This window comes from Numenius arquata, chromosome Z, assembly GCF_964106895.1.
Source record: "Numenius arquata chromosome Z, bNumArq3.hap1.1, whole genome shotgun sequence".
Lineage (NCBI taxonomy): Eukaryota > Metazoa > Chordata > Aves > Charadriiformes > Scolopacidae > Numenius > Numenius arquata.
Genome location: NC_133616.1, coordinates 55,874,542 through 55,897,463, shown reverse-complemented (window position 1 = coordinate 55,897,463; position 22,922 = coordinate 55,874,542). Strand labels below are relative to the sequence as shown.

The window sequence follows — 22,922 nt, the reverse complement described above, 5'->3', positions numbered from 1 at the left end:
ATTTCTCAGCTACCCTCTACCATCTCCTGTATCCAGGGCATTGAATAAAAAACAATTATGCTGCTGTACCTTCTCCTCCATTCCTCACTAGTCATTCCTACTTCTCTGGTGCTCTCCTGACTGCTTTCACATCCTTTCATACTTCATTCTTTTCTTTGCCCTCTTCTGCCATTGCTCACTATCTTGTCCAAATTGAGCAGGTACTTAAAAAAGACTTGTATTGGAAGGCATCTCTAGAAACCTTTTGTTAAAGGAGATCATTCTGTAATGTACATGAGCAGTCCTCGAGGCTGTTTTGTTTCCGATTTTGGATAAAGATGTTCCACCAAACTATATTTGCTGTTTCAGCAGGCCTCACATCCTTTCTTCACAGATACTTATGGGAAATCTTCAGAGGGGGCAGCTGGGTGCAAGTTATCAGATTAGTTTCAACAAATGCATGGGGAATTTTATAACGAAGGTTTTTCTAACAGCGAAATGAATGGTGCTCTGATGAAAAGACCGAGGCCAGGCCTAGAGCAGTAACTTGTCAACTCAGCCAAGCTGCAGAGTGTGAGAGCAGCCCCATGTAATTTCAGACGATTGTGAGTAGAGAGAGCTTATTCTTCTAGGAAACCTGCAGGGGCGGAAACCCCCACCAACAAGCCACTGCAGCTGCTTATAAAGTCAATGTCTGACTTCGGCCGCAGAGTAAGAGCTGGGATAACTATGCACTTTCCAAGGCAAAAAGCTGTTCAGACTACTGACTCTCTGCAAACAAAATCCAGAAAAAAAGTTTTGTCTGAGCAAAGCAGGTTTTGCCCACCTAAATTTCCAGCCCTTCTACTGATAACCCAGTCACACTCTCCTTCAAAATCCTTATCTGTGGCATCATGCCTAAAATTCATCTACCTCATCTCACAGAGAGGGCATGCTAGTGTAGTTGTTCTAGAGAGTACTTATGCTATTTTCAGTTCCTTAATGTGTAAGTAGTAGTTATTTGCTCTTATTCATGGCCGCTTTATCTTCAGTGAAATCAAATAAATTGCAACAGGACTAAATTCGACCCTGGCTCACATCTCATTCTAACCTTTGCCTATTCCACATCGTATATTCTTAAGGCAGGGCACCATAACAGGATAAAGGTGGAAATGCAGCACACATAGCCAGGCTTTTTCCACCTGTACCTTGACACAATTGGTAAGTGTTTGAAAAAGCAGTGCTGAGGGTTGCCGTCGCAGAGTCGCAACCAGAGCCCAAATACATCCCTGTGTTTTTCCTTCTGTTGTCCTCTGCACTAACTAGAATTAAATTAGCACATGTAAGTTCATCTCTGCTGCCACCCCATGCACACTTCGCTTCACAGTTACACCTGTAACTGGTAGGCACTTGTTCCTCTTTTTGAGGATACTACTACTGAGACAAGTACCTGGCATCTTTTTGCAAAGCTTTCAGCTTGGACCTCTGTTGGGTAACTTCTAAGCAGGCTACAGGTATTTCCAAAAAAAAAAAAAAAAAAAAAGGAGCACCCTTGTTTTTGTATACTAACTATGGGACAACAATATTGGGAAAAAGAGATAAAACTAAGTCTAAATATTTCACTCTCTCCTAAATGCTCATTTTTTAACCAGACAGGCAGGCAAATTGAGTGCTTGCAGCAAGCCTCTGAGAAACTTCATTTCTCAGTTGTGGCCTCACAGCCTTCCAGTCACACAGTCAGGTCCAACTTTCACAATTCATTCATTCTGCTCCTGGGAACCTCTCAGCCCATTAAAGTTTTCAGCCTCCTCAGTGCATGGGATTATTTGTGGCGATATTCCTTAGCTGAGTCATCCTTTTACATTTTCTGCTTAGTTTCTTTAAACATTATCCTCTTGTGGGGGGTTACCTGTTGTGAAGCTAGACCAAATGGGCAGAGTACATTCATTAAAAAAAAAAATAGTCAGAATTTCCTAAGCCAATTGATAATAAAAACTACCCAAAACTCCTACTTAAAATGGGAAAGGATCATAGTGGCCACTAGAAGTAATTCGTCACAGAAAGAAAGTGTGACACAGAATATCTTTTTAAGAGGATGGCTGATGACATAGCAGTTTTTTCCCCTTCAAGAAAACAAATTAGAATAAAAAAGCTGTAAAAATAGCTTTTCTCTGTTCTACTAAAATCTCACTTGCAGAAACAAACAAAATATATTAACTGACTCTTAGAGCTGGCATTACATAGACATAATAAAGGAATTTCAGAGGCTCCTACACATTAACAGGCACTAGCTCTCATGTCTTTAAACAGCTTCATCAAGTCAAATTTGGTGGCCGCCTATGACGGCATTACTGCATTGGTGGATAAAGGAAGAGCAACTGACATCATCTATCTGGAATTACACAAAGCATTCAACACTGTCCCGCATGACATCATAGTCTCTAAACTGGAAAGGCATGGATTTGATGGATGGACCACTTGGTGGATAAGGAACTGGCTGGATGTCCACACTCAAAGGGCTGAGGTCAATGGCTCAATGTCCAAGCGACAAGTAGCGTTCCTGGGATCAGTACTGGGACCAGTGCTGTTCAACACCTTTGTCAGAGACATGGACAGTGGGATTGAGTGCACCCTCAGCAAGTTTGCCAATGACACCAAGCTGTGTGGTGCAGTCAACACACTGGAGAGGAGATGCCATCCAGAAGGACCTGGACAGGCTTGAGAGGTGGGTCTGTTCAAACCTCATGAAGTTCAACCAAGCCAAGTGCAAGGTCCTGTACATGGGTCATGGCAATCCCAAGCACAAATGCAGGTTGGGCAGAGAATGGATTGAGAGCAGACCTGAGGAGAAGGACTTGGGGGCATTGGTGGATGGATGAGAAGCTCAACATGAGCAGGCAATGTGTGCCTGCAGCCCAGAAAGCCAACCACATCCTGGGCTGTATCTAAAGAAGTGGGGCGAGCAGGTTGAGGGAGGTGATTCTACCCCTCTACGCTGCTCTGGTGAGACCCAACCTGGAGTTCTGTGTCCAGTTCTGGAGTCCTCAGCAAAGGAAGGATATGGACCTGTTGGAATGAGTTCAGAGGAGGGCCACGAAGATGATCAGAGGGCTGGAGCACCTCTCATATGAAGACAGGCTGAGAGTGGGTTTCTTCAGCCTGGAGGAGGCTCCAGAGAGACCTTACGATGGCCGTCCAGTAGCTAAAGGGGGCCTACAGGAGAAAAGGGGAGGGACTCTTTATCAGGGAGTGTAGTGATAGGATAGAGGGTTAACGGTTTTAAACTGAAAGAGGGGAGATTTAGATTAGATACCAGAAAGAAATTCTTTACTGTGAGGGTGGTGAGGCACTGGAACAGGTTACCCAGGGAAGCTGTGGATGCCCTATCCCTGGAAGTGTTCAAGACCAGGCTGGATGGGGCTTTGAGCAACCTGGTCTAGTGTGAGGTGTCCCTGCCCATGGCAGCGGGGTTGGAACTAGATGATCTTTAGGTTCCTTTCCAACCCAAACTATTCTACGATTCTATGAAGTCCTGGAACTATTTTCAGCCTCAGAATAAAAATCTAATACTCTTCCTACATATAAAATCGTTGTGTTGATTTTTATGAAGACTGATCCACATCTTATTAGCCTATACACATCCGTCTTAAGTTCAACCTGAAGTTATCACAGCTCTGCGTATTTAGCCTTCCATTATAAAAACTAAAATCCTGCCATTTTGCAATGCACAAGTGACTCAGGAGAGTCACCACCTGAAGGTGTACACAGCAGTGCATTTAAACACTCAGCGTGAGAGGGGTTGCCCAAAAGCCTCAAGCTGCTTAGAGTAGCAGGCAATAGCAGAGCTAATGAACTGTCTCCAACATTTTAAAAACTCCGCCTCAATTTAAAGATCATGTAGAACTGCTTCAATTAATGCCAACTGGGAGAATTTGGCGGCACCTATCTGAAACACTCTTTAAGAAACAGTACAATGGACTAATATATATTTCGGTATGCATGCAGAGATGTAAAGGTTTTTAATCAGGACATCTTTGTCAGAGTCACAAAATAGCAATTAGGCAGTGCTGATAAGCACTGGTGCAATCATCTGCCATGTTCCAGCCCCCAGGAACTGAAACGACCATGGGTGGGCAGTGAATGGAATCACAGTTACCATTATAAAGATGTGCAGCAAAACCCACCATTGCCACCACCATCACAGCAGAGCATGCAGTTATGACCTTTTGGCTTACCTACAGATGCAGACCATGTCCCGCAGCCTGGCCTTCTGCTCCCGGCCGATTATGGTGCTTTTACATTTGACTGCAGAAAGGCTGGAGCTACAATAGAAGCGGGTCAGGCCAAATTATGCTCCTTTCACAGTGTTACTCATCGATGAGTATTTCCTTGCCGAGGCAAGTATCTCCAAAACATCATGAGAGTACTGAACAATTTTTCCTTTCCTTGGCCTTTCAGGGAAGAAGCCAAGATCCTGGCTTTTATGTGAGGATGTTATTCTTTTATTCATAAACAAGCAATGCTCAGTAAAGGGAGGGAACTAACCAAAAGTTATCAAGTTGAGCCACTTCTTGGGTGAGCAGTCAAAACTATATCAAAAGACCTTCACTGAGCCAGAGATTTTGAATGGGGAAAGACCATTTCACTTGACGACATCATATTCCAGCACCCAACCATAAGGAGAAAAAACACAGAGAGAAGAGCAGCAATCGCTCTAATTTTGGCATAAAGCAAGAAAATTTCTATGGGATAGTATAGACACAAAAATTCTCTATGGCAGGCCAGGGCAACCTTGGAGTATGCCACATTAGCAGACTCTTAAGATAGCTAGAATGCTGGGCCAATGTCACCAGAATGAACCAGGTACTGCAAAACAAGAAGCCACCTTCTGCCTCCACTCTTATCACCTTTGAAAACAGTGAAGGCCAGGTCCAGGGCCAGGAAAGGAGAAAGAAAATGGAAATTCCTCTTCAGTTTCAATTTTAACTCACGCTAGTGCACATAAACCTACTGCTGATTTCATGTCCTCTTCCTCTGCATCATGGAGGACGCTGTAAGCAGGGGATAAAAAGGCAATATTAAACATATTATGCACTGCAAACTGAAATAACAATAAAAGCAAAGATGCCTTTTCTGAACAATGACAAACAGAAGTCCCTGTAACATCCTTTTAGCTCCTTTAGGTCCTTTTAGAAGTGGTCCCAACAAGAGACCTCAAGACCACAAGAGTCAAGTTCCGTTTGCTTTGTTTTCAGACAAGATAGTTATTTAAGTATGTGCCAAATCTGTAACTTGACCATGTAAATATAATTACAATAAACAGATGTTCATCAGCTATATTAAAAAAATAAAACCTTTAAAATAGATACATTCCTCTAGGAAAAACATTTATTCAACTAATTCACAGAGCAAGCCAATTAAGGCAAAATATATTACTTGGAAATAGACAGGCTTTCACTGGGTACAAATATGAGCTGGCTTAACAGTATATTGTATACAAAAATGTCCTTTGAAAGCACCTAAGAAAAGGTAAAGGCAGACCAATACAAGCTGAAAACTGTGTCTTTAAGGCAAACAAAAATTATTTGTTTATTCTTTGTTTCTTAAAAAAAGTATTATTACCAAAATATCTTCTTCACAATTATTTCTGTATTTCTAAATAAAGGTTTAAGATTGTGTGAGCATGGATAGAGGACATTTATAGCCACGAAAAAATTAAGACACCACTGAAGACTTGTATGAGAAACAGTGAGCTCATGACATCAAGAAGGCATTTAAGATTTAAAAATGTTTAGAAAACCCAGGAGAGCAAAGCAAGTGATGCACATCTCACCGTTTTCCACGTCAAAATGCTGACAACCATAACTTGATAGAAGAAATTACATAATTCCATATAAAATATGAAGTTGGGAAGCACTGGAATCAATTACGTTGTTGTAACTGCTAAGATAATTTCATGCATATGTGGTACCTGATCTAAAACTGATCAGCAACTGAAGCAACTTGAAATTTGTCTAGTGTTTTAATTGGACATGAATTTCATTACTGTTACATAAAAAGAAAAAAGACGCAGCACAGAAAGAAAGATTTCAAAATTACTTAGCAATTACTTCAACTAATGGGCATGGATTTGTGCTCTTCTTCAGCAGCTCACTGTTATGTATTGTAAAAACTACTCAGCATGACTCCTGTGAACTTACAGAGACAGCAAACCCATGATGTGTTAAGTACCACCTACACACAGGTGCCAAGAAAACATCTAATACAGAAGATAGTCTCTCTGGATTAAAATGCATATATAACATACATGTTATGCTGCCAGCATTGTATTACTAATATAACAGAAATAACTGAACAATTAACCCCTTCTTTAAAAAAGTATACGAACTAAAGTATCTCAGTAAATGCCTCATAAGGTGTCAAATAATAGCACATTCCACTTACAAGCTGTAATGCTATTTGTCCCACTCATAAATATGTTTGATATGATTTCCTGTTCTGTGAATCATATTGGAAATCATATGGTAGTTAAAAATTGCAATTGCTCATTTCCACTATTGGAAATTTCCTTCACTTCTAAAAAGTAAAATACAGTTTACAGTTAGATTACAGATCTGTGTTGTATCCACTGAGAATTAGAATATATAGCTTTCACTTCAATTCCAGAATCAAAAGGAGTATTCCTTAGTGTTCAGCCTTCTTTCAAACGGTCCTGGGTGGTAAGTGTTGTTTGTACATTCCTGCTAGAGCCTTAGCTGCACTGTAGATCATCTGTCGACGGGACATGCCAGTAAATCCCATGTGCCAATCAGTCCTGTTGACGTTCAGTACATTCTTCTCAAGCACTTCGCCCACGGTCACCAACAGGCCTGACCATCTCAGATTGTAGTCCTGAGGGGTGAGACTCTTAGCCTGTGTAAAATTTTGAGAAATGATTACTGAAAGAGTTTGAAATGAGCAATTTTTTTTTTTTCTATCTTCACCATTACCAACTTTTGGAAGTAGTCATTCTTATATCAATAGGGTTACGTGGCAGATTAAAGGGTATCAGAATCCAAATTTCAGACTGTCCCATAACTTGCTTAGTCAATTATACTTTTTGGATTTGTATGCATCATGATCCAAATGACGTATGAACAGCATAAAACTAAAATACCATGCTTAGGAGAGTAAAGCCATTATGCCATTACCAGTAAGTAGTTTTCTCTTTTAAAGTAGCTAGTATATGGAATCAATAATGATACATATTTGCACAATGACTATAACCCTCCAAAGGTTTTAAAAATGGTTAAGATGTCCCTCTGAAGCCGGCAAGTAGCCAAATACAAGAAGAAAGCTGAGCCTGGTAGAAATGGAGGACTGAGATATTTGCTTGAGATCACAGGGGGATTATACACTGTAATTCCCTGAAGTTGGAAGAGAAGGGAAACAGTGGGGGAAGTATCATGGCTTTTATCTGGCCTGATGCTCATCCTAGGCAACCACCTTCGGTCATTGTTGCACACAATGAAGGGTAGAAGAATTCTAGCCTCTGTAAGACTGTTCTTAGTATTACTCAGTTCTTCCCAGCATTGCACATTAGGCCAAATTCTGCATAAAGATTTTATTTTCACAAATATTTGGGTTAGTCTGTTTCCACTGCACGTACAGCAGATCAAAGTTCATTAGTGTGTTCCAGCCTTCCTAAACCTACTGTCTTGTGACAGTAACAGGATATAAAAGTTTGTTGGAACATGCAGTCTGGTTCAATATTGAAATAATTTGTTATTATCAAGACGTACATAAAGGTCAGATTTATTAAGCAAAGGAATGGGAAATTTTCCTTATTATTCAGAACATATCGGCAATAAGAAGTAAATAAGAGTGCATCTAGCTGCAAGTAGGGACTGAATATCTGATTATGATATCCCCATTATGATCTACAATTGCACATAACTTCATAAATTAATTATTTGGTGGTTTTACTGCTAAAAATCAGTCAACTTCAAATAAAATAAATAAAAAAAACAACCTTGCAGTAGTTCCCCATCATAGTTGCAATTTCTGGCTCAGCAAAAAACAAGATGACACCTGGTCTCTCAACACAAAAAGGTTCTCAAAACAAACCCTCAAATTCACCTTTTCCTCTCCACAAATCAAGCAATATTTAGTGTTATTAACAGCTAAGAGACTCATATTATGTGCTCAGAAAAGCCTATGCCATTGGTAAAGACATTAATAAGAGAGTATCTATTCTATACAAACAGTTTAACACTATTTCCATTACACAGAACAATAAAGCACACAGCTAACAAGAATTTCGAGGAACATAATTGCGTTTTATCCTGCCTCTAAACATTGCCTAACACGCATTCTTCTCCGTTCTTAGTCTGAAATACAAGTATACAATTGCTGGTTTTTTTTCCTATCGTAATCTAGATTTTGCTTAAAGATATTGGACTGGATTTATACAAATGTATGTTTCTTGCACACCCCTGAGAGAAACCTACTCTGATTCCAGAAGAGAAATAATGGGAACAAAGGTAACAACTGGTGCACGCACACAATCAAGAGCCCAATGAATCACCACCACCCATTGTCCGTAAGTTAACTAAAATATATAATACCAAGACTAGGAAAAATTTAGCTCTGAAGGTGTAACACAAAGCTATGTTTTGCTGTTCATGTATATACAAGAACAGTTTTCTTTAAATAGGAGAGTAGAATTTGGTCTAATTCACAAAGGCTTACAGTTCTACTGAATCTGTACTATACACGAAGCTATACACTAAAGAGGTTGCATAAAAATTAAAACAAGAATATTTTTTGCTATTACAAGGTAAACACTACTTTTCAAAGTTACAAACTATGTTTACCTAAGAGAAAAAATACTAAAAAAGCTACTAAATGACAAAATAGAGAATATCTGTGAATTTTTTAAAAGAAAAATTAGATACCTATTGTGCATTATGTTAAAAAAATGTTTAGTTCATATAAATGTCCCATAGAGAATGTGACAATTACTTAAGTAGTAACTTCACAGTGCTGTGCCTATTTTCATAGCATCAGAGAATGTTTTGGATTGGAAAGGACCTTTAAAGATCATCTAAGTCAATGAAATTGTATCTGCTTAACCAGTAGTATTTTTTTTTCCTGTAGCTTCACGTCTTTCTCTACCCTTTTTGAAAAGCATTCTGGAAAACTACAGAGAGACAGAGCAGTATTTCTCCTTTTGCTTTATCAGCTTTCCAAAGCTGTAAGAACTCTGGAAAATAAGAACTAAAACTAATTCCACAAATGTTCACTCTACTGGAATTGGTACTAAAAATACCAAAAAAAACCCCAACCCATTAAACAGTTACTATTTGTTTTCACAAAACACCCCCTAAGGATAAAACCCCAAAAGGTTTTGTTTTGAACTTCTTCACAGAAATGTTTATTTAAAAAGATTTTTCAGACCACAGTTAACTAATTCATGACTCATATCTGCTGTCAGGCAACATGCAGTGACTAGAGTTTGGAGTAATTCCCAGTGTGTGCCCAAAGAAATGTAAACAATCTCATGAAAAGCTTCTATTGGTGATATTAAGAACTGCACAGTACTGCATTATTTACAATGGGATGAACCATGATATTTCCAAGATTTAAGTCTTTCCATGTCAGAATAGCACAGTCAGAAAAGGAAATGAGTCTTGCATTTTAGGTGAGAGTCTATATGTTCATGGGGGAATCAAGCCCAAGCACAGATCTGAAGAAGGGGTATCCTTTAATTATTTATTAGGCCTGAGTTTTTGGAATACTAATCAGTATAGTATGCTGTCTGTCTGCTGGTAATTAACAAAATAAATACCAAGGCTTTATGAGCTTTATTTAAAATCAAGTGGCAAGATCTCAATTTATAAATTTGTGCCTAAAAGGAGTGCAAGTTACTTCACTGAATTGCTAACATGTACATGTGCGCACATAGACACTTCAATATTACACAGTTTTGTTGGTATTAGATGAAACTGCAATACATTTGTGAAGTAAGTTAAGGAAAGAAAACCAAGCCTTTGGATGGATAGGAGTGCTTACTGCACTTCCTTGGTACAGTTGCTTAGCGCAGTTAGAATAAGCTGCACTAACTTCTGCACCTGAGGAAGAGTGAGTATTCTTATTTTACCTATGCAGATTCATGAGGGCTCATTTTGAGTCACTGAACCAGACTGATGGCAATATTTCAATGATTAAAGTTGTTTTTCCTTTATGAGGGAGTACTTCTTTGTGCTTAATTTATTCTTTTTAATATTTCCTTTTGGTTAATTTCTTCTTGGAATATTTATTCTTCGTTAATAGAAAAGTAAAACTAGGGCTTCAAGTGCCATGTAACGAATCAGACTCCTGACCAAGAACTGCTTTGCCACAAATGCATAAAGATTTTTAGGTAATACAGAAACATGATTCAAAAATAGTTTTCATCCTCGTTTCGTAAATTAAAACATTCTAGTGGAGCAACTGTCAATAGCAACTGACATCATAAATTAAAAAAAAACTTAAATCTCATGTCTCAACTGTTAATCCAACGTTGGTAACTAAAAACTCACCTGCTGAACATACTGCAAAGGCACTGGTGTTGCTTGGGTAAAAGCTTCCAGATGAATTCCATGAATTGGATCCTCAATAATCAGACATCCAATGTCAAACCATCTGCAACGACGTGCAAGCTACTTTAGAGTACTGAGTACCAATCCATTGAAAAATAACGTTAGCAGTTGAATTATTGCCATTTTATAAACTCTACTACAAATGTAGCAATAATGCAATAATGAGTTTCATCAAAGTGTTCTAGTATCTTTCAAGTAAAATTTGCATATAACTATTTATATATATACAAAATCCTAATGTAGTGCATGTGTATGCACGCAAAATACTAATATACATAAAAATATACAAAATACATGAAACTTATAGATCAAAGAAAGCAAGCTGGTGGGGTGGGCATGTGTGCAGATACGTTCTTTTGGCTGTATTCATTATGCTACAGTTTTCATTGAACCTTTGAAAAAATGTTTCTCATTAAGATAGCCTTCCCTAACAATTAAAATTCTATTAATTCTATTTATCATTCATGTTCTACATTCAGAAGATGTTTTGGTATGTCTAATCCTGTAACAATCATTTAAATTATTCAGAGAAACACTTCTGCACCTTTCAGAAAAGATGGTGCCTGCTGTAGCAGACACAGTAAAGGCTACTGAAGCAGTTCTCAAAATGGTCCCTTATCTAGCTTGCAAAAACATTAAGTCATTTCTCCCTACCAACAAACTAATAACACCGACACGATCCAAATAAAACCAAAGGCAATGTATCATCACTACCTCACTGTAATCAGTTCCTCTTAACAGTTTTACAGTTGAGTTGCCACATGAGAAACATACTTCAGAGAAAGCACAAATACAAAATCAAGGCCAAGAACCATAAAAAATTTAAAAAGGAAAATACTAATGTAGTTGTTGTTTCATATATATTATATACATGTCTACATAGAAACTGCATTTTATTCTTTAAAGCATGGGAAGCAAGGACGTTGTTATACAAAGAAAGAAAAGACTGCAATTTTAAGAAAAGACTGGCTGGGCTACATAAGCCTTGTGTTACGAATTTAGCAGAGCAAGACAGAAAGAAGTACTTCACTTGCATTATCTTCATAGTGGGGAATAGAGCGTGGGAATGCTCTGTGACAGAGGACTACCTCACTTGCAACTATGAAAGACTGTTGAGAAAGCTTCATGGTTTAAGATAACTTGCTCCCAGTTAATAAAAGACTTAAGAGTCTAGAGGATAAAATACACATAAAAGAGTTTGCAACCTTCTCTGCAAATAGTATCCAAGATATGCAATTGGAAGGGGAACAGTCTGACAGGCAACTGAGAAGCTTAGCTGTGCGCAGTGACTGATCTGTTAGGTGCTAGGTGCAGAGCTCTTACTATTGGTAGATGGTTCCTTGGAAACTCCTCTGCTTCAGATGCACATAAGTATGGTAAACAATATCAGCAGAACACAGTCTGCATCCCCCATATTAGAACTGTAACACTACAGTGCTCACTTCAGAATAATAATAAATTGATTACTAGCTCTATGACCTATCATTTCATTGCAGAAAAAAATCAAGGGCCGAAAACAGATCAAATTATTTTTGTAACAACATGGAAGGAAGATTTCAATGTTGTCTACTGAATAAAAATTAAATCATGCATTAAGTTATTCTTTGTTTCTACTATAACTAATATCAAAGATCGAGACGTTCTTGGGGCCTCTAATGTGTGGACAGAAGAGTTAGCATTCCTTTCAATAACACTGCAGTCCTGGGTGAGCTCTTTCATGCCAAGTACTTTAAGCAACATTTTCAGATTTAGGAATGAGTAAACTCAAAAGATGAAAACAGCAATTACTTTGTAACAGAGATGTCACTGTCATACTGCTTTGTGGAAATATGATAAAACAGACTAGATGGAAATAAATACAAAATAAAAATTTAAACACTTCCTAATTCTATTTATTTTAGAAAATTCACCATCCATCTTCCACTAAGGATACTAAATGTACCTTTAAAAATGGAGCAAGAGCACAGCAGGTGTCAAAAAAAGAAAAACACTATTTAGAAAAAGACTACTTAAGTTTGCATTAACAAAACCCACAACATTGTCCTTAATGTCTTGGAAATGAATTACAAAGCTACTTCAAGAAATATCTGTCAAAAAGCATGTTATGAAGTCAAGTCGTAATGTATTTGGAAACACCATTGTGATGCGTGTGCAGTGCAAATTAAAAGTAGTAAGTACATTCTCTGTGAAAAGAAAAAGGATAATATATTATCTGATAAAGTCGTATTACTACAAATGCCAGAACATCTCCCAATATATGTTCTGAAACTAATGCAATCTTGGAGAAAGAGGAGAATGCACACGCAAGAGTGAGCAAATTACTAGCCAAATTCCAACTTTTGTAGCCCATTAATTTGTCAGTTCAGTATAACTTCATTGTTTTTATATTGTGAATCTTGAAAAACCTCACAATGATTTATTTAAGTCTGGACAAAAAGCTGAACATCATCACCAAAATCATGTCTGAGAAAGCAATACTGAAGACAGACTCTCTCCTTTCTTCTGCTCAGAGTGATACTGCCAGCAACTCTTATAGGCCCCTTTGAGTAAACAAAGAATATTCTCCTTTTCTTTTCCTTCCCAGTAAGATATTCAAAGTTCTTACTTGTCAGGAAACAATTCCTCAATGAAGTTTTCTACTGACACAGCAGGCTGTTTTTCATGTATTACTCCTGTCCGACGCAAGCTGTCTATCCTTTCTTGGGCTCCCTAAATGGTAACATAAGCTGTTAAACAACATTCTCTTTGAATCACAACGTATTACAATGCTTACAGATGAATGCAAAAAGAAGTCTAGAACATGCTTTTCAAGTTAAACAGAAAATATGAGAGATTTTAAAAAATTACCCTTATTTCAATGTTAGAAAAACAGAAAACAGAACTCATGAAAAGCCACAATGGAATCTCAAACTAACAAAACCTATGATAAAATTAACTAAATATTTTTAGTTTGTTATTTGCCATGTAAAAGACCTAAATTAGCATGCAAAGAATTCCTAACCTGTAACTGTGTGAAGTTTCACTATTAGGAAAAGCATGGGTATATATTTCTGTTACTGACACTGATGTTTTTGCAGCTTAAGATTTGCCAGGTTTAGATCCTTTAAGAGCTTTGGACCAACTTTGTAAGACCAAGGGAGAGAAACTCTTTGTTGTAGTACCTATCCAACTAAGATGTAGGAATCATTCACTCCAAACATGTTATCACTCTGAAGGTGTAATACTACTGCTACTACATTGCAGTAGCTAAACAGGTAAAGGAATATATACATATATATATTACCCTTCTTTACCTCAATATAAAATTCTATCAGGTAATATATTGCTATGACAATAGGCTTTACTCAGTTGTGAGCATTGCCACAGCAGTTAGGAGAAAATACTTCCTATTTTTAATGAGTAAATCATTTGCCTACATTTAAGAAACAGAATACTAAATAGTTGTTTTCAGAATTTCTAGTTACTGGCCAGTAGATACACCTGATGAACGTGTACAGTTTTACAATCTGGTGAAACAACCTTTGCTAACCCTTCCTCTGGGGCCAGCACAGCTGTTCAGAAGGTTGCACAGTGAATTCCTACTTTTTAAACGTAACATAGATCTGTTCAGGAAGATCCCTGACAAGTGTTGATCAAACTATCTTTGATCTACAGAATTAGTGGGGAAACAACTTAGTTTCAGAGTTTCTCTTAATTTCTAACATTCCCAACATGGTGTGCTAGTAATAGACTAAGAAGAAATGCCTGATATACTTTTAAACTACAGTAATATCATAATGTATGCCAGATGTGATGTCAACCAATGATAGTACAAGAAGACTGACACGCATATTCTTCATTTGCTGTGAATGCCTTCGAAAAAAAAAAATCCTAAAACTATTTCAACAAGCAGCTTTAAACTGATCTAATGATCCAGGTGACAATAAAATAGAAAAATTAAAAAAAAAAAAAAGGAGATATTTACCTATCCCACAAATTGACCTTCCCTTTATGGAAAATCAGATTCTTCTGGGTGAATGCTTCTACACCCTCTCTTTGCATTTGAGGCACTTCAGTACTCTTATATATCGACTTACTTTTAAACCTGCAGCATAGCCCACTGGCTGGGGTGCGATGTTAGACTGTGTGGCCTCTCCAGTAACAACAGCCATGCCAAAGACTTCTTGAAAGGCATCTCTAATTGCTGCGACTTTTACCTCTTTATTAGAAGTAACCACTATGTCCATTTCTCCCCCAGTTTCTGTAAAATACATATATATGCATATATTTTTCATCATCCCCATTATAAACCAGTTCAAATACATTTTATATCTTAAGAATATGCTTCAGTTGTTCTTCTCCTTCTCATGCACAGTACAAAAGTTCTTTCATGAAGCAGAAGTAACTTAGGAAATAAAATCTAGATGAATGGCTAAGTGATTCAGAGATGAAAGACAGAAAACAGGAATGGATGGTTGTTTAGCATCTGAAAAAAAGCACACTGTTCATTTGAGATGACAATTCATGGGTTTAGGAGAATAACCCAGACATCCATTTCTGAGGATGTTTTGGTGTTCTGGGAAGCAGTGTGACACACAAACTCTTCCTATGCCATGGAACAAGAACACAGACGCAGTTCATAAAATCCAGGGAACAGCTGTAAAATTACGTAAGCTTTAAAAGAAAGGCTTGCATTACTTTCTAGTTGTCCTTAGACTGTGAATTTCAGTGTCATTTTATTGTCTGTCTGCTTCCCTAAACCTTTGTCTTGTTTTTAGATATTAAATATATATAGAACCAAAAAGTTCTAAGTATTTCTGAACCATTTCCATATGGCAGTATCTCCATAAAGAAGGATGAATTTTCACTAAGCTTTTTTAGAATAAAACAGAACAGTTCATATATTAAAAGAAATCTAAAACCACTAGAAAAGGTTGATGGGTTCAATTATACCTCACATCTGTCTTTACCACAGTTGGATCATTTCTATTGTCAAACTTAATTTATGCAAAAACATCTCATAAAACTTGTCCCTGCTGTGACAAGCTTTCTTAAGAACAGCTTAAACTGTTTTCAGACATGGAACATGACATCAGAGAAAGCTGGATAAGTAAATTGCATCAGCAAGTGTAAAGGACAAATTACTGGACATGTCCACAAATAGGCACTAAAAGTAATAGTTACGGACACGCCTCTTGCCATACTTAGTCCAATGGCTGTGGATCATGGAGAAGTACAAGGAGAAAGGGCTACAGAAGTCATGAGATCTCTGTTGTTTACCATACAGCATTTCCTGTTGCTTCTGCTGAAGACAGAATATTGAGCTAGATGAACCACTGGACTAGAGCATCTCTTCTACGAGGAAAGACTGACAGAGCTGGGAGTGTTCAGCCTGGAGGAGAAAACATTCGGGGAATCTTATTGTTGTGTACAAGTATTTGAAGAGAGGCTGCAAAGAGGACGGAGCCAGGTTCTTTCCAGTGGTGCACACTCTCAGGACCAGAGGCATCACATACAAACTGAAACACAGGAGGTTCCCTATGAATATGTGGAAAAGCTTTTTTACTGTGAGGGTGACTGAGCACTAGCACAGGTTGACCAGGAAGAGGTGCTGGAGTCTCTATCCTTGGAGGTACTCAAAAGCTTCGTTGACAGAGTCTTGGGCAACTTGCTCTAGGGGGCTCGGGTGAAGGAGGCGTGTCAGACAAGAGGACCTCCCTTCTGACCTCCATGACTTCATGATCCTATCATCCAGCCCAGCATTTCTTACGACAACAGTAGCAAATGCATGAAGGGTCAGCCTTTTAACCTGTACTTTCCCAGGCCTGCTGACTGTATAAAATACATTAAGCTACCTTTTAAAAGAAAAAAGAACAGACCCCAGTGGTTTTGCTTTTAAACACTATCATTCCACCTGATTACACATGCTGACAAAGTCTGCAGTATTTATCCTGATGTAGGAAAAACTTCTCCATTGATAATGATAAGCCTGAATCTTAAATTTTAAAGAAAAGAACAATTTATTCTTTACCTTGTATTACTTACCAGACCTCAGTTACAGGAAACATCTTTTTATGAAGAATCGTGAGAGATATGCCAGAACACTAGTAGAAAGTTCTATTTGGTTTTTAGATTATTTTTTAACTTTTTATTTATAAATTGCTTCACTGAATGTAATTGGGTGTACCCATCTCTGAACTGTAAGCAATTGCTTTAAACACTGGGTAACAACAGGACTAAAAAATTACCGAGTGTCTCTTTTCGTTGATTCTTTCTTGATAGATATCAAGTTAACATAAGTAAACAAGTGCTTAAAATTGACTGCAAGCTTTTGCTGAAGTTAGCCTTGTTTGAGTGCTTTGGGATAGAAAAACTGTTAAAAGTTTCTAATGCACTTAAAAACTAGCCCATAACATACCTAGTAAATTACTGCACAGTAACTTAAGAAATGCTAACTGTGCCTCATGTTTGTGTATTGCAGCAGCAGAATACAGATTATGTTCTTTTTATTAAAGGATAATCGTTTATCAAAAGCGTATCTTTGTTCATCGCAGATACTACAGAAGGAAAACAAAGTGATTTCATACATTAAAAGAAACAATTTGTGACAAGATCTGTCACACACCATGGTAATATGGAAATATTAAAACCTAAGAATTAGATACACCCTGGCAAATTCAGACACAGAACTGTCATATTAAGTTAAACTCTGACACTGGAACATGAAATATCATTGTACCTTGTGTATTATAAACTGAAATGACAGTTCCACATGCAATTTAAGATTCCCTGTCATCTTTAGTTACAAAAGCATTGATGCTTATAAGTTGGACCATTTCCTGTGCAGACAGAAATTTTCTATTCCAGGTGCTTGCCTCAGATGACATCTTCACAATGTGCCAACAAAAACAGTTCACCTCTTTTCAAGAAAGAGATTACATAAATACTATTTGCTCTCACACAAAAAAAAAAAGTCAACCACCTCATCCAGAAGCCTTGGTAATTTCAGGCTTTGGCATGAGGAATCTGAAATTTGTTTGGAATTGCAGCAGTGGAGAGAGAGCAGAGAGAAGCGGGGCCATCTGTTGTTGAGGACATGGCTTTTGTTAATCCCACAAAACATTTCCAGAAGGAAGTAAATACTAAGTTTACAAATCTCTACCCTATTTCCACAACCTGCAACTACAAAAAACCCACGATATATTAATGGCCAATGGACCATAGATGCTTTCCTTTGCAACACGACTTTAGAGAATTTTGAGATAACCACCGAATTTGCTTACTTTAACTGAGTCTTACAAGTACAGCTTTTATTAGAATTACTTCCTCCTCTAGGTAATGTTCTTTTGTCCTGTGAATACTGTGTAAAACTACCGAAACCATCAATGGATACTGACAGATCCTATTTTAAAAAGGGATGGTCACAACTGCAATAGAAACCTTAAATACTGTTCACCAAATTGTGCACAATCAATATTTACTGTAGCTTTGCATTGCATCCTGCTATTCCTCTCAAATACTTTCTCAGTTGCTGGCCTGGCCGCCTCACTGGTTTTATGTCCCACTATCTCCTCACTAGTCAGATGCAGGAATATGTTCCCTTAAATGTAAGACATTTAACTACTACTCAATAATTAGGTGATCTTCCCCTTTTATTCCACATATTGTTCACTACATTAGTACAATAGTGCAGCAACATGGTTAGCTGGATAACAGCATGGATCCAGCTGAAAAACAGCTCAGAAAAACAAAATACAAAACCAAAATAATAGTTTCTTCTCAGCCTTATCTGTTTCCTGACCAGCTTCACCTACATGCAGACAATGGGCAGTCCTGGCACAACTAAGAAGGAAGACTAACTACCAGACTGCTGGATGAAAAAACAAAAATCCAACCAACCAAAAAAAAAAACCCAAACCAAAACTAACAAAAAAAACCCCACCAAAACCAAAAACCAAACCACCACCCTGGACAAATTGCAACTTTTGCTTCCCCATTTTAATGAAGTAGAAATCTCACATCAGTGATATTTGACATGTAATATGTACTCAAGTAGAACAAAAAATGGTGGACACCACAGTGCTTCTTTTCAAGCTGTAACTGAAATGCTATGCTTTTCCTTCCAGGCTTGATGCTCAGCAGTACTTCAGACTTCATTAGACCATTTTAGAATTTTAATGTTCCTACTAACTGATTCAGGAACTGCCTCAAGTTTGCCGAATTTCCATAAAAAAGTATAAATACTATTAGGCTAGAAAAGTGGAACACCTGAAAGTCGAAAGAAAGCCACAAAATCTATGTAAATAACTCTACCCTATGACTCTCTGAGTATGCCTACCTTTTGGTTTAACTGTGATGTGATAGCTTACAGTAGTATTTAAGCACGTGATCCAACAGAACACACACAGTGTATTTTAAACGTAACTCCGTAACTTAGGGATTATAGACAAGGTCTCTTCATTGTTTTTATTTATCTTCCTAATCTTTCACAATCTGAATTAAATTCACTATACCACTGTCTGAACTATAGCGGGATACAAAAGTCAAATGAACGCCAAGACAGACATAAAAAGTCAGCCCCCAGAATGGGAGATTCACTGGACAATACATTTAAGAAATCCATACAGTACTGCAAGTTTGAATTAACACATGACATACACAAACTTCAAGTGTAATAGTAATGTGCTATATTATATTAACCTCTCTAACATGCATTGCTTAATGGTTTGTCACAAATACTTACTGATATATGGAACCATGCCAGGATCCAGCGTTGTGATCATGGTCTCGACTGAATGTTTGGTTTTATCAAGAACAGACTTCACCATGGGATTCTCAGCTACACCCTGAATTTAAGCAAATAGATTTCCATATTATTTTGTGTCTTTTCCCAAGAAACTCAAAATGTTACAGTTAAAAAACAAACTACTGTGATTTAGGCTGGGCTGGCCACTAAAAATATGACAGATGCTCTCTTTTAACCCCTCTCCCTTCCCAGAAGAGAAGGGAGAGAGAAAAAGGGAGAAAGTTACGGGTTTAAAAGAAACTAAAACTAATGAAATATGAAACTAAAACTACTAAAAGTAAAAATATAATAATAACAAAATAATGAAATATATACAATATATACAAATATATACATAATCAGTATCGAGCTCCCAGACTGGACTCAGTGACAGATGGGAACTGGATTCAGCAACTGGCTTCAGGAATGCACTGATCAGGATCAAAGGCAGACAAACAGAGTCCTCTTTGGATGCCACCCATTGAAGAAAGACAGCTGGCCTCTTTGATCCCTTAGCTTTATACTGAGCATGATGCAGATGGGATGGAATATCCCATTGGTCAGTTTTGGGTCACCAGTCCTGTCCACTCCTCCCTGCAGGTGCTTTTCTGCTTCCGATCCTCCAACTCGGTTGATACCAAAGTTAGCTGGCCTTGTTTGTTACAGCAGTAAGTATAACCCAGAACCTCTCTGCGTACCGTTCCTTGGCATTAACTATAAACATCAGACCTTATCTGCTAGAGGCAGACACCGTCTGAAAAATGTGCCCTTAATTTCAGAGAGTGAAGTTAGTTAGAAGAGACTTAACTGAGAAGTAAAATTACTGAAAAGAAAATTGGTTTTGTTCTATCTCAAACCAGGACACAAACTAACAAAAACCTTTGTGTTTTTCCTACCACATTTATACAGTAGGTGTTACCAAGTATCTCACTCCTCAGCACAAACACTACAGGAAATTACTATTAGTGCATTACTTTTCAGTTACAACATAAAGTTCAAATATCATCTCTACCGTCTTCTTCTGCACTAATGCAGAAACAGCCCCATCAGTGATGGTGGGCATAGAGGATGGGACTTGATCTAGTCCTAGTCTGGGACCGGAAGTCTTGAGCATTTTGCGAAGTTGTAGATAACCGATGTTAATTATAGGTATCACCAGACTAGGCAGCTAGATTTAGACTATGATAACTCACACTGAAGAGTTACTCTTTTCTAACCTTCTTAAAGAAAATAGGATCTATTTTGGAATGGCCCATTACTAAAAAATATTTGCAGAGCAATTGAGCTGGAAGTCCTCAATTTATAAATAGATTCTAAACATCGCTGGAAAAATATTCTACATTTTCCAGCCAAATCATAGGTGGAGCTTCTGACAGACCTAAAATTTCACTAAATATAAACACAAACACTGTCCTGTGTCCTGCAAATAGTCTAATGAATGTCTGCGTCTCAAAATTTTATTTAAATTCAGATAAGATCACAGGATGAAAGAAGAAAGATACCAATGCTGAATCACTGAAAGATAAAGCACTGGAAACTATTTTACAGAAACCTTTTATAAAATTTCTTTAGTAAACAGACTAATATTAAAACTGCATATGCTGGTATTTGTTTGACTAAATGACAAGAATTACACAGGACAGCACTGTGCACACACGTTTTTTCGGAAAGTGCTTCCTTAAAACATCTACACAGTATTTCAGACAACTGCAGAATCAGAATAGTTTTAACTATCTCAGAATAACTTTTGCTCAGCAAAGCTTCTTTCCCAGCTTTCTTTCTGGTTTGGGTTGGGAGGGATCTTACAGATCACCTAGTTACAACCCCCCTGCCATTGGCAGGGAAACCTTCCACTACATCACATTGCTCGAAGTCCCATCCAACCTTTGAATGCTTTCTACTTCTTTGTAGCAAGTTTAACATACGAAAAAAACCCACACACTTTTACAACTATAGAAATATTGTATAGTTACTAATAATGATTATCTTATCCCATGCCTCAAGCTGAAATAGTTCACTACTATGTTCAGGTACTCTTCTCACCACTGTGCAGAACGCTAAGCCTGACTGTAGATTTGATAAAGAAATCAAAACTATTACTCTACCACAACTAAACTTTTTCAAGCCAGAGCCCACTGTAGCCATTTGTTTCTCAGGAATATAACACCAGATTTTTCTGAACGGTAGTGTTCACTGAGTAACAGACATACTCTTGTGACTACTCACATACCCACAGGATGCCATCAAGAACACGGAAGTTTATATTCCTCCTCCTTCAGCTCTCTCACTATTTCAAGTTTGTCTGTTGTTTTAACATGTGAATACTATGAGATCCTCAGAAACATTTCAAGTAGTAATTTCCAATTCTACCACCTTTCCAGTAATGCAAAGCCAAGCAGTACTCCTCCAATCAGCAGCCTGGCTGACTAACTAACACAAAGTCATTATACCCCTCCTGCAGACAATCAGGCTCCTAAGCAGCAAGAAGTATATGGTGCAGAATACATACTCCTGTTTCTACCTGTGGAAGACGCCTTTACGTTCATCAGCCTAGCACAAGCAGGGATACATAATGCAGAGTTTTATACCAATGCAAAACATGAAGTTATCACAACTCCATGAACCATAATGCAGTTAAGTTTGGAATTTCTACCAAGTCAATTCTAAGCAAACATAAATCCAAATTGCTCAAATGGAGAATCTTTTACGTCGGCAGAGTGCAAACACAAATCTTTTGAACAAAATTCAGGTCCTCGCTGTCCTCTTCATTGCTCAAATAGTCAAATATGCAAGCTGTTAGGGGCAGTGACTGTAACAGTATCCAGCTTTGCCTCTGATATATTATGAAGACACAAATCATGGAACTACTACGACATTGCTCAGCCATCTTTGACAGATCAAATGAACTGGAACAGCCTCATTTGATTCTAGATCATTAATTGTCAAATTTAGATTGCCACAGTCTTGGATATTATCTACCTTGAAGAAAGGTGCATGATTTCTTACGAACACCAGAAGAAAAAGAGTAGTTCAAACTACTTCAAGAGCAGAAATACAGACCATAGAATCACAGAATGGTTCGGGTTGGAAGGGACCTAAAAGATGATTAAGTTCCAACCCCCCTGCCATGGGCAGGGACACCTCCCACTAGACCAGGTTGCTCAAAGCCCCATCCAGCCTGGTCTTAAAACACTTCCAGGGATGAGGCATCCACAACTTCTTCAGCCAACCTGTACCAGTGTCTCACCACCCTCACACTGAAGAATTTCTTTCTGATATCTAATCTAAATCTCTATACAAATATCTAATCTAAATTTGTGCCTGGGATTGCCATAACCCAGGTACAGGACCTTGCACTTGGCCTGGCTGAACTTCATGAGGTTCACACGGGCCCACCTCTTAAGCCTGTCCAGGCCCCTCTGGATGGCATCCCTTCCCTCCAGCATGTTGTCGGCACCACACAGCTTGGTGTTGTTGGCAAACTTGCTGAGGGTGCACTCTATCCCACTGTCCATGTCACTGACAAAGATGCTGAACAGCACTGGTCCCAGTACTGACCCCTGAGGAATGCCACTCAT

At 38.0% G+C, this 22,922-nt stretch overlaps 1 protein-coding gene across 1 annotated transcript in view; it reads right to left on the bottom strand.

The window, feature by feature from the left end:
• Positions 1–5,325: 5,325 nt before the first annotated feature.
• PRRC1 (proline rich coiled-coil 1) overlaps positions 5,326–22,922 on the bottom strand; it is a 32,152-nt gene continuing 14,555 nt past the window's right edge. The window contains exons 5-9 of the mRNA XM_074166304.1: positions 19,303–19,405; positions 14,657–14,820; positions 13,186–13,289; positions 10,521–10,623; positions 5,326–6,870 (exon numbers count right to left, since the gene is read on the bottom strand). Of these exons, the coding sequence (XP_074022405.1) occupies positions 6,661–6,870; positions 10,521–10,623; positions 13,186–13,289; positions 14,657–14,820; positions 19,303–19,405 (684 nt within the window). The 3' untranslated portion in view covers positions 5,326–6,660. The remainder of the gene's footprint in view (positions 6,871–10,520; positions 10,624–13,185; positions 13,290–14,656; positions 14,821–19,302; positions 19,406–22,922) is intronic.